The sequence below is a fragment of the Saccopteryx leptura genome, chromosome 6 (genome assembly GCF_036850995.1).
Source record: "Saccopteryx leptura isolate mSacLep1 chromosome 6, mSacLep1_pri_phased_curated, whole genome shotgun sequence".
Lineage (NCBI taxonomy): Eukaryota > Metazoa > Chordata > Mammalia > Chiroptera > Emballonuridae > Saccopteryx > Saccopteryx leptura.
This window is the reverse complement of record NC_089508.1, coordinates 80,017,846-80,033,607: the sequence shown is the minus strand read 5'-3', so window position 1 is coordinate 80,033,607 and position 15,762 is coordinate 80,017,846. Positions and strand designations below refer to the sequence as shown.

The 15,762-nt window shown below is 38.5% G+C and overlaps 1 protein-coding gene across 3 annotated transcripts in view; it reads left to right on the top strand.

Annotated features, from left to right (window-relative positions):
- Positions 1-15,762, top strand: part of KNL1 (kinetochore scaffold 1) — a 75,387-nt gene that overhangs the window by 30,406 nt on the left and 29,219 nt on the right. For all 3 annotated transcript variants that reach the window (XM_066342216.1, XM_066342215.1, XM_066342214.1), the window contains 4 exons: positions 5,422-5,474; positions 6,920-11,653; positions 13,572-13,710; positions 14,484-14,551. In XM_066342216.1, the coding sequence (XP_066198313.1) occupies positions 5,422-5,474; positions 6,920-11,653; positions 13,572-13,710; positions 14,484-14,551 (4,994 nt within the window). The remainder of the gene's footprint in view (positions 1-5,421; positions 5,475-6,919; positions 11,654-13,571; positions 13,711-14,483; positions 14,552-15,762) is intronic.

Below are 15,762 nucleotides of genomic sequence, written 5' to 3'. Positions count from 1 at the left end.
TAAACTCTTTAAAATGTTCTAAAGATTTGCTTTTAAATTGAAGTATTTTAAATGTATTTTTTCTTTAATCCTGTATTACTAAAGTGTGGTTTATTATCTAAACCTTTATATTTTTATTCCAAAAAGGTCTTATGTCTAATATCTTATTTCCATTCTTATTGTGTCTTACCATGACATAAACTCATCATGTTGTAGCTGAACTATTACAGTAGTTCTCTTATTGGTTCATCTTCTCTTAAATCTACTTTCTTCTCCTTCTCTAGAATTATTTTTTTTTAATGCACATTTCATTATGGGAGTGTCTAGATTGCAATTCCTTTACACAGAGTAAAAAGATGCTTCAAAATCTTACCTTGTGGCCCTGGCCGGTTGGCTCAGCGGTAGAGCGTTGGCCTGGCGTGCGGGCGACTGGGTTCGATTCCCGGCCAAGGCACATAGGAGAAGCGCCCATTTGCTTCTCCACCCCCCCCCCTTCCTCTCTGTCTCTCTCTTCCCCTCCCGCAGCCAAGGCTCCATTGGAGCAAAGATGGCCTGGGCGCTGGGGATGGCTCCTTGGCCTCTGCCCCAGGCACTAGAGTGGCTCTGGTTGCGGCCCCCTGGTGGGCAGAGCCTCGGCCCTGGTGGGCGTGCCGGGTGGATCCCGGTCGGGCGCATGCGGGAGTCTGTCTGACTCTCTCTCCCCGTTTCCAGCTTCAGAAAAATACAAAAAAAAAAAAAAAAAAAAAAAAAATTCTTACCTTGCTGGACCTGTGGTGGTACAGTGGATAAAGTGTCAACCTGGGGAAAAGAAGTAAAACTATCATTATTTGCTGATGATATGATATTGTACATAGAAAACCCTAAAGTCTCAGTCAAAAAACTACTGGACCTGATAAATGAATTCAGCAAAGTGGCAGAATATAAATTTAATATTCAGAAATCAGAGACATTTTTATACACCAACAATGAACTGTCTGAAAGAGAAATTAAGAAAACAATCCCCTTCACTATTGCAACAAAAAATAAAGTACCTAGGAGTAAGTTTAACCAAGGAGGTTAAAGACTTGTACTCGGAAAATTATAAAATATTGATAAAAGAAATCAAGTAAGATACAAACAAGTGGAAGCATATACTGTGTTCATGGCTAGGAAGAATAAACATCATTAAAATGTCTATATTACCCAAAGCAATTTCTAAATTTCAATGCAATTCCTATTAAAACACCAATGGCATACTTCAAAGATATAGAATATTCCAAAAATTTATATGGAACCAAAAAAGAACACGAATAGCCTCAGCAATCTTGAAAAAGAAGAATAAAGTGGGAGGTATCACACTTCCTGATATCAAGTTATACTACAAGGCCATCATACATCATACTCAAAACAGCTTGGTACTGGCATAAGAACAGGCATAGAGATCAATGGAACAGAACAGAGAACCCAGAAATAAACCCATATCTTTATGGACAATTGATATTTGACAAAGGAGGAAAGAGCATACAATGGAATAAAGACACTTTTTAATAATTAGTATTGGGAAAATTGGACAGCTACCTGCAAAAAATGAAACTAGACCACCAACTTACACCATTCACAAAAATAAACTCAAAATGGATAAAAGGTCTGACCAGGCAGTGGCGCAGTGGATAGAGCATTGGAATGGGATGCAGAGGACCCAGGTTCGAGACCCCGAGGTTGCTAGCTTGAGCGCGGGTTCATCTAGTTTGAGCAAAGCTCACCAGCTTGGACTCAGGGTCACTGGCTTGAGCAAGGGCTTACTCGGTCTGCTGTAGCCCCACGGTCAAGGCACATATGAGAAAGCAATCAATGAACAACTAAAGTGCCACAATGAAAAATTAACGCTTCTCATTTCTCTCCCTTCCTGTTTGTCCCTATCTGTCCCTCTCTGACTCTATCTCTGTCTCTGTAAAAAAAAAAGATAAAAGACTTGAATGTAAGTCGTGAAACCATAATCATCTTGGAAGAAAACATAGGCAGTAAACTCTCCTACATTTCTTGCAGCAATATATTTGCTGATTTATCTCCATGGGCAAGTGAAAGAAAGGACAGGATGAACAAATGGGACTATATCAAACTAAAAAGATTTTGCACAGCTAAAGACAATATGAACAAAATAAAAAGACAAACCACACAATGGGAGAACATATTTGACAATACGTCTGATAAGGGGTTAATCACCAAAATTTATAAAGAACTTGTAAAACTCAACGCCAGGAAGATAAACAATCCAATCAAAAGTGGGCAAAAGAAATGAATTGACACTCCTCCAAATAGGACATACAGATAGAAAATAGACAGTTGAAAAAATGTTCAACATCACTAATCATTAGGGAAATTCAAATTAAAACCACAATGAGATACCACCTCACACCAGTCAGAATGGCGCTCATTAACAAAAGAACATATATTGATAATAAGTGCTGGCGAAGATGTAGAGAAAAGGGAACCCTCCTGCACTGCTAGTTGGAATGCTGACTGGTACAGCCACTGTGGAAAACAATATGGAAATTCCTCAAAAAATTAAAAATGGAACTAACTTTTGACCCAGCCATCCTACTTTTAGGAATATATCCTAAGAATACCAAATCACTGATTCAAAAGAAGAAATGCACTCCCATGTTTATGGCAGCATTGTTTATAATAGCCAAGATCTGGGAATAGCCCAAGTGTCCGTCAGTGGACGAGTGGATTAAAAAGTGGTGGTACATATACTCAATGGAGTACTGCACGGCTGTGAAAAGGAATGAAATCTTGACCTTTTGCGACAACATGGATGGACCTGGAAACTATCATGCTAAGTGAAATAAGCCAGGCAGAGAAAGAAAAATATCATGACCTCACTCACTTGAGAAATCTAATGAACAGTGAACTGAGGAGTGGAATAGAGCCTGACCAGGCAATGGCGCAGTGGATAGAGTGTTGGACTGGGATGCCGAGGACCCAGGTTCAAGACCCCGAGGTTGCCAGCTTGAGCGCGGGCTCATCTGGTTTGAGCAAAAGCTCACCAGCTTGGACCCAAGGTCGCTGACTCAAGCAAGGGGTTACCCGGTCTGCTGTAGCCCCACGGTGAAGGCACATATGAGAAAGCAATCAATGAACAACTAAGGTGTCGCAATGCGCAACGAGAAACTAATGATTGATGCTTCTTATCTCTCCGTTCCTGTCTGTCCCTGTCGATCCCTCTCTCTGACTCTCTGTCTCTGTAAAAAAAAAAAAAAAGAGTGGAATAGAGGCAGAGGTGGGATCAAATGGACCAGAGGGAAAGTGGACAGTGGGAAAGGGGATGAGAAGATGGGATCAGAGAAGGGACAGAGATTTGTGAAATTATATATGCATAACACAGTGTTATAGAGAGCAGGAAACAAATCCTGGAGGGAAGTGGGGAAGGCGTTGGGGGGAGGGTGGCAAGGAGGATGTTGAGGAGAACACGGGGGCGGGGGGAGGATATATTCGGTGGGACACTTGAGTCTATGTAAACACAATAAATTAAAATAAATAAAAAATAAAAAAGCGTCAACCTGGAATAATGAGATCCCAGTTCGAAACCCTGGGTTTACCTGGTCAAGGCAGCAATGACTGTGAGTTGCTGCTTCTGCTCCTTGCTTTTTTCCCCTCTCCCCTTCCTTTCTCCCCCTCTGTCTCCTCTGTCCCCCTCTGTCCCTTTTTCCTCTTTCTCCTCTCCTCCTCTCTCACCTCTCTTTCTCCTCTCTCTCTTTTCTCTATAATCAATAAATAAAATCTTAAAAAAAAAAACCTTACTTTTAACAATTCAATCTATTGGTTGGTACTCTTTACCATGTAACCTACACTATCCAGAATGGAGGAGTGGGGACAAAAATAGTCCAAACCTTCTACCTTTAAAATTTACACCACATTCTAAAAGTAGTTTAGTGACACAGAGAATACAATAACTGTCCCTAAAATGCAACAATTAAAAGTCAATAAAATTCTGCCTGGCCTGTAGTGGCACAGTAGATAGAGCATTGACTTAGAATGCTCAGGATACCTGTTTGAAACCCTGGGCTTGCCTGGTCAAGGCACATACAACAAGCAATCAATGAACAACTAAAGTGAAGCAACTATGAGTTGATACTTCTCATTCCCCCTCCCCTGTCTTTCTCTGTAAAAATCAATAAATAAAAAATCTTTATAAATAAATAAATGATAAAATTTTATACCTACGTCCTTACAAAGAGCTTAGTGACTAAAAAACTTTTAAAATTTTAATAAATATAGTGATTTCCCTCCTCCTTATCTGTGTGGAATATGTCCCAGGACCCCCACAGGATGCCTAAAATCACAGATAGTACCAGACTTTATACACTAGGTTTTTTCCTGTACATACATACCTTTGATAAAGTTTAATTATAAATTAGGCAATTTCACAAATAGATTTGTTCTTACCACAGACTTGAGCAACCTCAGCATACATTTTTTTTTCTTTTTAAGTGTAGAAATTTTACCTTGTCACTTAAAAGGAGCGTATGCTAATTGCCAGCATCACTACTCTTGCACTTTGGGGCCATTAGTAAGTAAAATAAGGGTGTTTGAGCACAAGCACTAAAATACTGTCACGGTAGATCTGATAACCAAGATGGCTGCTAAGTAAACTAATGGGCAGGCAATATATACAGCGTGGACAAAGGGTAATTTATGTCCCAGGCAGGATGAAGCAGGTTCATCCTGCTTCAAGATCTTCAAGATGGCTCAAGAGTTCATCATTCTACTCACAGTGGCATGAAAAAAAAAATTTTTTTTTTGACAGAAACATAGTCCGAGAGCGGGACAGATAGGGACAGACAGACAGGAAGGGAGAGAGATGAAAAGCATCAATTTTTCATTGCGGCAATTTAGTTGTTCATTGATAGCTTTCTCGTATGTGCTTTGACCATGAGGCTACAGCAGACTAAGTAACCCCTTGCTCAAGCCAGCGACCTTGGGCCAAGCTGGTGAGCTTTGCTCAAACCAGATGAGCCCGAGCTCAAGCTGGCGACTTCAGGGTCTCAAACCTGGGTCCTCCGCGTCCCAGTGGACTGGGACTATCCACTATACCACCGCCTGGTCAGGCCATGCAATTTTTAAAAAAAGATTTTATTATTTTTTTTGGGGGGGGGGAGCAAGAAGCATCAACTCCCATATGTGCCTTGACCAAAAAAGCCAGGGGTTTGTGTTCGAGGTCAACGCTTTATCCATTGGTCAGGCCGAATGGCATGCAATTTTAAACTGATTATTTCTAGAATTTTTCATTTACTATTTTTAAACCCTGTTGACCATGAGTAAGTGAGACTGCAAAAAGCAAAGCTGCTGATAAGGGGACTACTGTACTTGTAACTTATAGAGACCTAAGAAGAGGAAAATCAGGCTCTTGGTGATATATATTTTTGTCATTGATTATAGTTTTTTCTTTTTTCTACATAGGAATGAATACATTGCTTTGTGCTCCCATTCAGACCCAGATGCAACAGAGAGAGGTATGAGTTCATGCAAGTGCCTTCATATGTTAATTTCCCTTGATAGTTAAAAACTTTTTAAAAACTCAAAATTTAATAGTAATGACTTGATTTAGGAGTTACCTACCAAAATGGATCCATAGACTGGAAAAACTTCCTACCCTGCCAGTTTAAATAATAGGAAAATACAATAGTTATATCAGGACTTCTCAAACTGTAATGGGCATATGAAACATCCCAGTAGTTTGTTAAAATAGATTCTTATCCAGTAGATCTAGCATGGGCCCTGAGGTTCTATACTTCTAACAATTTTCTGGGTGTTACTAGTATACTAATCTATAGACCAAGGGTCCCCAAACTTTTTACACAGGGGGCCAGTTCACTGTCCCTCAGACCATTGCAGGGCCGGACTATAAAAAAAAACTATGAACAAATCCCTATGCATACTGCACATATCTTATTTTAAAGTAAAAAAAACAAAATGGGAACAAATACAATATTTAAAATAAAGAACAAGTAAATTTAAATCAACAAACTGACCAGTATTTCAATGGGAACTAAAAATAAGACAGCCCTCATCTTTTGGGGGTAAAATTAATATAAGACAGGGTCTTATAATAGGGGAAACATGGTGTGTAGTAATGTGGGGGGAGACTTTTGGGCAAAGGGAGGTTATAGGGGCCATTATGTTGTTGTACATTTGGGGGAGTATGGAGGCCATTGTACTGTGTAGTATGGTTATAGCGCTTTGCCTTTCTTCCTACTTCTGCTGTTATTTCACACAGCTTACGGTGATGTGGGGTGCTGCATACCGGGTGTGCGTCATATGACACGCTTCCGGAGCCGTGACGCGTACATCCCGCGTCACTGGAAGTAGTACTGAATGTGAGCGGAGCCACCACATCCTGTGCTCCTCTCATTGACCACCAATGAAAGAGGTGCCCCTTCTGGAAGTGCGGCGGGGGCCAGATAAATGGCCTCAGGGGCCCATAGTTTGAGGACCCCTGCTATAGACCATTTGAGTAACAAGGAGTTTGATTATATCCTTAAAAAAAATCACTGCATTAAGATTCAAGGAGAATCCAACTCCCAAGAGTATAGAGTATGCTATAAATTAGCCATTATGCATTTATACCTTTCTAAGTCATTTTTATTTAGAATGGGAATGATCTGATACAGTAATTAGAATTTTCATTATATTTGCACTTAGTATTGTCAGTCCTTTTTATTTTTAAGTCATTCTAATGGATTTATAACCTTGAATTTCTAGTTTGTCCAAAACCACTAAAAGTATTTAGAGTTTAGAAAAAATTCTAACAAATTAGCATACTACATACCACACCACTGATTCAAAGAAACCAATACATCATAAAATCATTATTGAAGATTATTTATATAGTGTTGTAAAATATCTTTTAAAAGTTTGCATTTTATTTGATTTTTTTAATATTTTGCTTTTTTTATAGATTTCAATTACAGAACACAGTCATGAAAAGAAACATTCAAATAACCAGACAGTCATTTTTTCAGATGAAAACCAGATAGACCTAACAGCAAGTCATACCGTGACGATAACCAAAGGCCTTTTAGATTATTCAAAAAGTGAGAAGTCTGCCAAAATAGATACTACATCGTTTCTGGCTGACTTAAAGCTTCACACTGAGGATTCAGAAATGAAAAAAAATTTAAATTTTTCCATGGATCAAACTACTAATTCAGAAAAGAAAATAAATTTCAGTGACTTCATAAAAAGATTGAAAACAGGGAAATCTAATGCTTATTCTACAGGACCTGATAAAGAAAATTCTGAGATACTTATTCATTCCAAAGACTCAAATAAGGCCTCTTTTATACATCAAATGCATGAATCTCATAATGTAGATGAAAATAGCAGTAATGTGACTAGAATCTTTAGAGAACGAGATGATTGGATGAATTTCACCCAGTGTTATACAGCCAACATTCAAAGTTTGGTTCCCACATCCAGTGAGGCCAGTTTAAGGGAATGTAAAAGTGATGATAATACAATTTATGGCAGTGACTTGATGGACTTGACAATAAACCACACTATACAAATTTTACCCTCAGGTAATTTATCTGAAATAGAAAATCAAGCTCAGACCATCATGATGGATGTTACAACAGGTTATAGAACTAAAGCTCCAGTAAAGAAGTCAGTCTTTGAGAGCAAACCAAATGCTGGTTTTCAAGACTCTTCCTTAAATCCTAAAGGTGAAATACATATTACCGAAAGTCATAATACAGGGACAGAAACTCATATGGTCACACAGACATCTAACCAAGATGTCAGAACATTGGCTATGATCCCAGAATCTATATGTTCCAGTCCAAAAATTCAGGATTATAAGACATTTTTATATTCTAGTTGTAATGATGCCATGGAACTGACCAAGTGTCTTTCAAATATGAGAGAGGAAAAAAATTTGCTAAAGCATGACAATAATTATGCCAAAATGTATCCTAATCCATATGCCAGCTCTTTACCTACAGAGAAAACAATTTATTCAGAAGATAGCATGGACATTACCAAGAGTCACACAGTTGCACTAGGTAATCAAATTTTTAAACAAGATCAGCCAAATGTACAGCTAACAGACATACCAATATCTGAAAAAGAAATGATGATCCAAAATCACATAACTGTGTCAAAGGATGAGGAAATGAATGTAAATTGTAGCTCAGTTCTTCGTGTATCTAAGGAAAAATTACAACAGAGCCTGACAAATCCTTTGCCCATTTCAGTGACTGGCAAAAACACTGTTATCTTCACAGGTGACGATAAGGATTTGACTGAAAGTCACACAACTCACTTAGGAAGTCAAGCTCTTCTTGCATCTTACAACCCAGCAACTGAGAATGCCAGTAAATCTCACTCTTACAGCAGAAGCCTGTTAGATGAATGGGAAAAAGTGACCAAAAGTCATACTGAACTATTCCAACAACCAAACATAATATCTAAAAATACCCTGACTGAAACCTGGGGCAAAGAAAAAGATCAAGTTTTGAAGCTTTCACCCTGTCTTGATAAAGTTTCTCCTCAGTCAGCTGATATTAACCAGGACAAAGCAACAAGTTCTAACATACAGCTTTCTGGTGGAGATCTTAGTAAACAAGTAGTGCTTGGAAATAATAGAAATGCAGTGTCCTGTGAGCAGTCTTTGTTTCCTACCACAAAACTATTTTCATCAGAAGGACAATCTGCCATGGAAAATCATAATGCTGCTGTTTACAGTCATCTAGTAAAATCTGTACCAGGCCAGAATTCTAAACTGCCTGAGCCACTGAGGAAAAGTTTAGACAATCCCACCCTGGACTCTTCTCGTGACAAGATAATTAATTGTTCAGAAGAGGAACAAAATATGGATTTAACCAAGAGTCACACTGTTGTCATTGGATTTGGTCCTTCTGAAGTACAAGAACTTGATGAGACTAATTTAGAAAACACTAACAGCCTAACAACAATACACAAACAAGTAGCTGTAAAAGTTGAAAAATGTAATGAAACTCCTATAGGAAAAACTGGAGTAGCTATTTTTAATGATACAGATGTGCTGGAGGACAGAAGTGTACAGGAACCTGGACTTCTGAATGAAAAGCAAGATGTCAGAATTTGTGGAAGGAAAAGTATTGACAGATTAAAAAATGATAGGACTGTTATATTTTCAGAGGGTGATGAGAATGATAAGGATATCATCAAGAGTTGTACATTGGAAATAAATCATAGACCTTTATTAGATGAGTATGGTTTCCATTTGACGCCTTTGGCAGGAACTTCTAAAACTATTTTGTATACATGTGGGCAGGATGACATGCAGGTCACTAGAAGTCACACAACTGCCATAGAATGTGAAATTGTCTCACCAGATGAAGTAACTACCAGGCCTGTGGACAAAACTGTAATGTTTATAGATAATCATGATGAACTAGAAATAACAAAGTCTCACACTGTTTTCATTGACTACCCAGCAAAGGATAGAACTGTGCTTCCAGACAGACGTGACTTTGAACTGTCTAAAAGGAAAAGCGTAGGAAAACCAAAAGTGACTTCTTCTGCTGAGGAAAGTGTTTTCTTTCCAGAGAATGGTGAAAGTAACCATTTAACAGCAAAAGTCAGTCAGCTAATAGTGAGGGAATGGGCTAACAGTGGTCCCATAGAGAAAGATGTTGCATTTAGAGCTGATGATAACATGGAAGTGTCTACGCCAACCATTTGGAGAAATGACAAAGATGTACCTAAGCCTGGATTTCTGAATGAACCTCTGCCAGGCAAAAGTCAAAGAAGGAAAAGCCTTAGACTCAAAAGTGACAAGTCTGTTGCATTTTCAAGTAATGATAAAAATGATAAGGATATCATCCAGAGTTGTACCTTGGAAATAAGTAACAAAAATACCCTAGAAGTTGGAGAAGATTCTCTTCTGGTGCCTTTGACAGGAACTCCTAAAACTGTCTTCTATACATGTGGGCAGGATGACATGGAGATCACTAGAAGTCACACAACTGCCTTAGAATGTAAAGCTGTCACACCAGTTAAAATAACCACTAGGCCTGTGGATAATACTGTAATGTTTGTAGGTAATCATAGTGATCTGGAAGTCACCAAGTCCCATACTGCTTTCATTGATTGTCAAGACACAGAGAAAATACTTCAGGAGTGTCCTACATTTGGAATGGCAAAAGGAAAAACCTCAGATGTTTCTTTTCATAAGGATGGTAGCTCTGTTCAAAAAATCACTAAAATACAAGCACAGGCTGTAGAAAACAAAGCCAGTCATTGCCCAGTGCAAAATCATCCTGCTTATACAAATGATTTAGCCAGTGAATATTACTTGAAACCTGAGGGACTGTCACTCTCTGCTCCTTATTCTTTGTTAGAGAAGGAAGAAGTTATTCAAACTAATGCCAAAAGACAGTTAGGTTGTGGAATAACAGTGCTCAAAGATCAAGATCTGATTAAGGAGCCTAAAAATCAAACTTTAGTATCTGATCAAGATTTGGAGAACATGACTAGACTTGATTCAAAGCAGGTATTTTTTAAGCTTCCGGAGGATCAAATGGAGGCCTTTGTTCATAATGCAGCACATAGTTTAGAACAGACTTTTGCTGATGATGTTTGTGTTGGTTCTCAACCCCATTTCTCAACTCAGCTACCTCTATTACCTCAACAAGGACAGAGTATTGTTAATAATGATGAAACAATAATGTCTAAAGCTGGAAGTAAGAATTTAAATATTGTTATAAGAAATTCCTCTGTACTCACATGTGAAAGTGAGTCGAAAATGCTCACTAATGAGGAAGAGTTTACTCTAGCCTGTGGGAAAAAAGTGAAGAAAAATATCCAAACAACTAAATGCAACATGGCCATAGAAATCCACAGTAACTCAGACTTAACTAAGCAAGTTACTCAAACTCATGCCAATACTAAAGAAGCATCAGATCTTGTAATTGCATCTAATCCTGCAAATTTTTGTAGTATCAACCAAAATCTGAATAATTTGAATGGGAAAACTGAAAAATTTTTAGATTTCCAAACTGTTCATAAACCATCTTTTCCAAAACAATTACTTGAATTAGTAAATAAGACAGATAATGATATGAGTATCGTACATGCTACAGAAATAGATATTAACACAGTAGCCAACACTGTTGAAGATGTTAGAGATGAAGAAAATAAATTTTTTCATAATGGAGCTGAAACCAATTTTGTATCATTAATGACAACTGTAAAAGATAAAGCAAGGAGAGGGTCTTTGGGAATATTTTTGCCCAGATTGCCAAATAAGAGAAATTGTAGTATTACTGGTACTAATGACTTGGAGCAGATTCCATCAGACACAACTGATTTAAATCACTTAGAAATGCAGCTAGTCTCCAGTAAGGATTCAGACATTGGATTTATTGCAGCTAAACTGAACTTAAGTCCATCTCAATATATAAATGAAGAAAATCTTCCCATATATCCTGGTGAGATTAATTCCTCAGACTCTATTAGCATAGAAACTGAGGAAAAGGCTTTGATTGAGACATACCAAAAGGAGATTTCATCATCTGAAAATAAAATGAAAGAAATCTACAATAGCCAGAAAAGAACCTGGGTACCAGAAGAAGATGATGATATTCAAGATGAAAAAAAGATCAGAAAAAGTAAGATTAAATGTAGTGATGCTACACAAGATCAGGAGGTAAGCTCTGTCTTGAACTAAAGAATATTCTTGATTTTTAAAAAATTATGAGTATTTTTGAATTTTAATTTTAGTCTTGGGTAAGCAGGAATTGATTATTTTCAGTTATGAGACTGAAAAATTATTTCTTTGTAGAATTTTAAGGAATTAACTGACTATTTTCAATTATGAGACTGAAGAAATATTTCTTTGTAGAATTTTAAGGAATTAACTAACAACTAGACTCAACAATTTGAAGTGACAAATGGTCACAAAAAATGGAATGGAAAATAGTATAAAAATTGTTGAAGTTGTGTAATTCTAAATATTATATCACCTCTGGTGATTGTCATGGTTTTGCATAGGAAAATTTCTAGGTAGGGTATATGTAGTTCAAAAAGTCATCTTCATTATTATAAATATTTGAAGGGTATAAAGCCTTTTATTATGCAAACTGCATAAAGAGAATCTTGACTGAATTTTCTTGACTAATGAGGCTATGTAGAAACTGAAAGTCGCCTGACCAGGCGGTGGTGCAGTGGATAGACTGAGCGTTGGTCTGGGATGCAAACGACTCAGGTTCAAGACCCTGAGGTCGCCAGCTTGAGCACGGGCTCATCTGGTTTGAGCAAAGCTCACCAGCTTGGACCCAAGGTCGCTGGCTTGAGCAAGGGGTTACTCGGTCTGCTGTAGGCCCACGGTCAAGGCACATATGGGAAAGCAATCAATGAACAACTAAGGTGTCACAACGAAAAACTGATGATCGATGCTTCTAATCTCTCTTAGTTCCTGCCTTTCTGTCCCTATCTATCCCTCTCTCTGACTCTCTCTCTCTGTGAAAAAAAAGAAAAAAAGAAACTGAAAGTCTATTTCTTTCGTGGATGGGAAAATGCTTAGGTCAGGCCCAGTATCTCAAAGTGAAGTAAGTATTTATGAAACAGGTCATAGATACTAAAATTGAGAGACAGCTGGTTTGGATAATTTGGGGAAATGAAACCTGTCATGCAAATGGAGTTTTACAGGTGAGGATTAATTGTACCAAAGCAAATGGTTTGTCTATGAAGCTTTGAGAAAGTAGTAACAGTAATATAAAATATATAACTGAATAAATTTTATGAAAATTAGTACTGTTTTGTGTAATAAATATTTATTGCATATCTGCTGTTTCCTACGTACTGTTTAGGTTGTTGCTAGAAATGCCTCAGTGGGAACTTAATAGATAAAAATCTGCTCTCATGGAGCTTGCATTCTAGCATTTAGACAAAGAATATAATGTCTTCAAAAATATATGTAAGTAGGTAGATGAAAAATACTTTTAAGGCTGTAAAGTCAAATAGCTAAAATGGTAAAAACAGGACCACATGACGTATTTGACTTCAACCAAAGGAATCTTGGTCACCAAGTGAGGGAAGTACTAAAGCCTGGAAATAAGTTTCTTTTCTGTGCTCTAGCCTGTGCCACAGTGTACAGCCAATATTCTATTCTGGTTTTCTACAGTGTGATAGCCCTGACCCTGGTGGCTAGTAATTGAATAATTGATAGATCAACATTTGGTAGCATTGACCTGGCATGTGGAAGACCCAGGTTTGATTCCCAGTCAGGGCACAGAGGAGAGGCGATCATCTGCTTTTCCCTCCTTCCTCTCATGCTTCTCTCTCTCTCCTTTACTCCCACAGCTATGGCTCAATTGATTCAAGTATGCATCGACCCCAGGTGCCTCAGGTGCTCATAATAGCTCATTTGTGAGCATAGGCCCCAGATGGGCAGAGCATCAGCCCAAGACTGGTGCCAGGTGGTCAGTGTACATGTGGGAGTCTGCTTCTCTATCTCCTTCCTCTCACTTAAAAAAGAAAAAAAAAGTATTTGTTAGTGTTCAAGAAACATTTAGTTATGATAAGTGTTATAACTTTATCCTGATGTTGTTCCTTATTAATTACAGATTATTGACCACCATGCTGAAGGAGATATAGATAAAAATGCTAACAGTGTATTGATAAAAAGCCTCAGCAGAACCCCATCTAGTTTCAGCAGTTCTCTGGATTCAGTCAAAGCTGATGGCACCTCTCTGGACTTCAGCAGTAAGATGATCTTCATGAAAGCTAATTAATAGAAGTCATCTGCTTACTTGACTAATGATAAATGTATTTTAATTCAGGAGGTGTTTGAAATTCATATAAGCTTTTGGAGGGTTATAAATAGTTGATAAGTGAAATAATATTTAGTTTTTGTTTAATTCTTAGTTATTTTAATAAATTGAGAAGTGAAATACTACACAGGATAGAATGATTTTCTTAAGAGGCTATGCTCAGGCCCTGGCCAGTTGGCTCAGCAGTAGAGCATCGGCCTGGTGTGTGGAAGTCCTGGGTTCAATTTCCGAACCCGGCCAGGGCACACAGGAGAAGCGCCCATCTGCTTCTCCACCCATCCCCCTTTCCTTTCTCTATCTCTCTCCTCCCATCCTGCAGCCAAGGCTCCATTGGAGCAAAGTTGGCCTGGGTGCCGAGGACAGCTCCGATTGCAGCAGAGCAACGCCCCAGAGGGGCTGAGCATCGCCCCCTGGTGGGCATGCCCGGTCAATCTGGTAGGGCTCATGCGGGAGTCTGTCTGCCTCCCCCTCACTCTGCTTCTCACTTTGGAAAAATGCAAAAAAAAAAAAAAAAAAAAAGAGGCTATGCTCAGTAGAGAAACATTGAATGGAGCCTTAAAACTAATGTAGTTTGCCCTACAAATTCCTGTCTTTCCAACAATATCCTAATGGATAGCAAGAACTACAGTGTAAACCTGAATGATAACTAGAATTGTTTACAATTTAATTTTGACTTGTTCATCACCTGAATTTGCTTACTTCTAGCATACCGCAATAGTCAAATAGAATCACAGTTTCTCACAGACGGTGTTTGTGAAGAGAGCTTGAAGGAGGTATGGTAAAGTACTTCTCATTTCTAATGTGATTAATTTCCTTGTTTTGTTTTCTCTTTTTTTAATTTTTAAAAAAATTATGAAATGTTTTAAATATACAAAAGACGAGTTTTCTCTGTTAAGGACACAGCATGGCAGTTAATTGTATGGAGTAGAATTAGAAGACCTAAATTTTGCTTTTTTCCTCCAATTCTACTGTTAATGAATAACTTTAAGAAATAAATTTTAGCCTGACCTGCGGTGGTGCAGTGAATAAAGCGTTGATCTGGAGTGCAGAAGATGCTGGTTCAAGGCTCTGGACTTGCCTGCTAAAGGCACTTATGGGAAGGAAGGTGATGCTTCCTGTCCCTCCCACCCATCCTTCCTCTCTCTTTCTCTCTCCCTCTCCCCTCTCTCTAAAATTAATAAATGAAATCTTAAAGAAAAAGAAATTAAAATGATGCTTCTCTTCTCTCTCCCTTCCTGTCTGTCTGTCCCTGCCTGTCCTGCTTTTCTCTCTCTAAAAGAAAAAAATAAATTTTAGCCTGACCAGGTGGTGGCACAGTGGATAGAGCATCGGACTGGGACGTGGAGGGCCCAGGTTCAAAACCCCGAGGTCGCTGGCTTGAGCCCAAAGGTTGCTGACTTGAAGCCCAAGGTCACTGGCTTGAGCAAAGGGTCACTCACTCTGCTGTAGCCCCCTAGTCAAGGCCCATATGAGAAAGCAATAAGTGAAGAACTAAGGTGCTACAGCAAAGAATCGATGGTTCTCATCTTTCTACCTTCCTGTCTGTCTGTCTCTAAAATAAATAAATAAATAAATTTTAGCCTGACCAGGCAGTGGTGCAGTGGATAGAGCATTGGCCTGGGATGATGGGGACCCAGGTTTGAGGCTCCGAAGTCACCAGCTTGAACGTGGGATCATAGACATGATACCATAGTCACTGGCTTGAGCCAAGGGTCACTGGCTCGGCTGGAGCCCCCTGGCCAAGGCACATATGAGAAAGCAATCAATGAACAATTAAGGTGCAACTACAAGTTGATGCTTCTCATCTCTTTCTTCCTGTCTGTCCCTGTCTGTCTCTCGCTAAAAAAGAAAGAAAGAGAGAGAGAGAGAGAAAGAAAAATAAATTTTAGTTAAAAATCTACTTATGTATAGCCTACAAATATCTGGATAGTATTTTCACAGATATATGCAAAGTACTTTACGCTATTTAGAAACAAATTGAGGG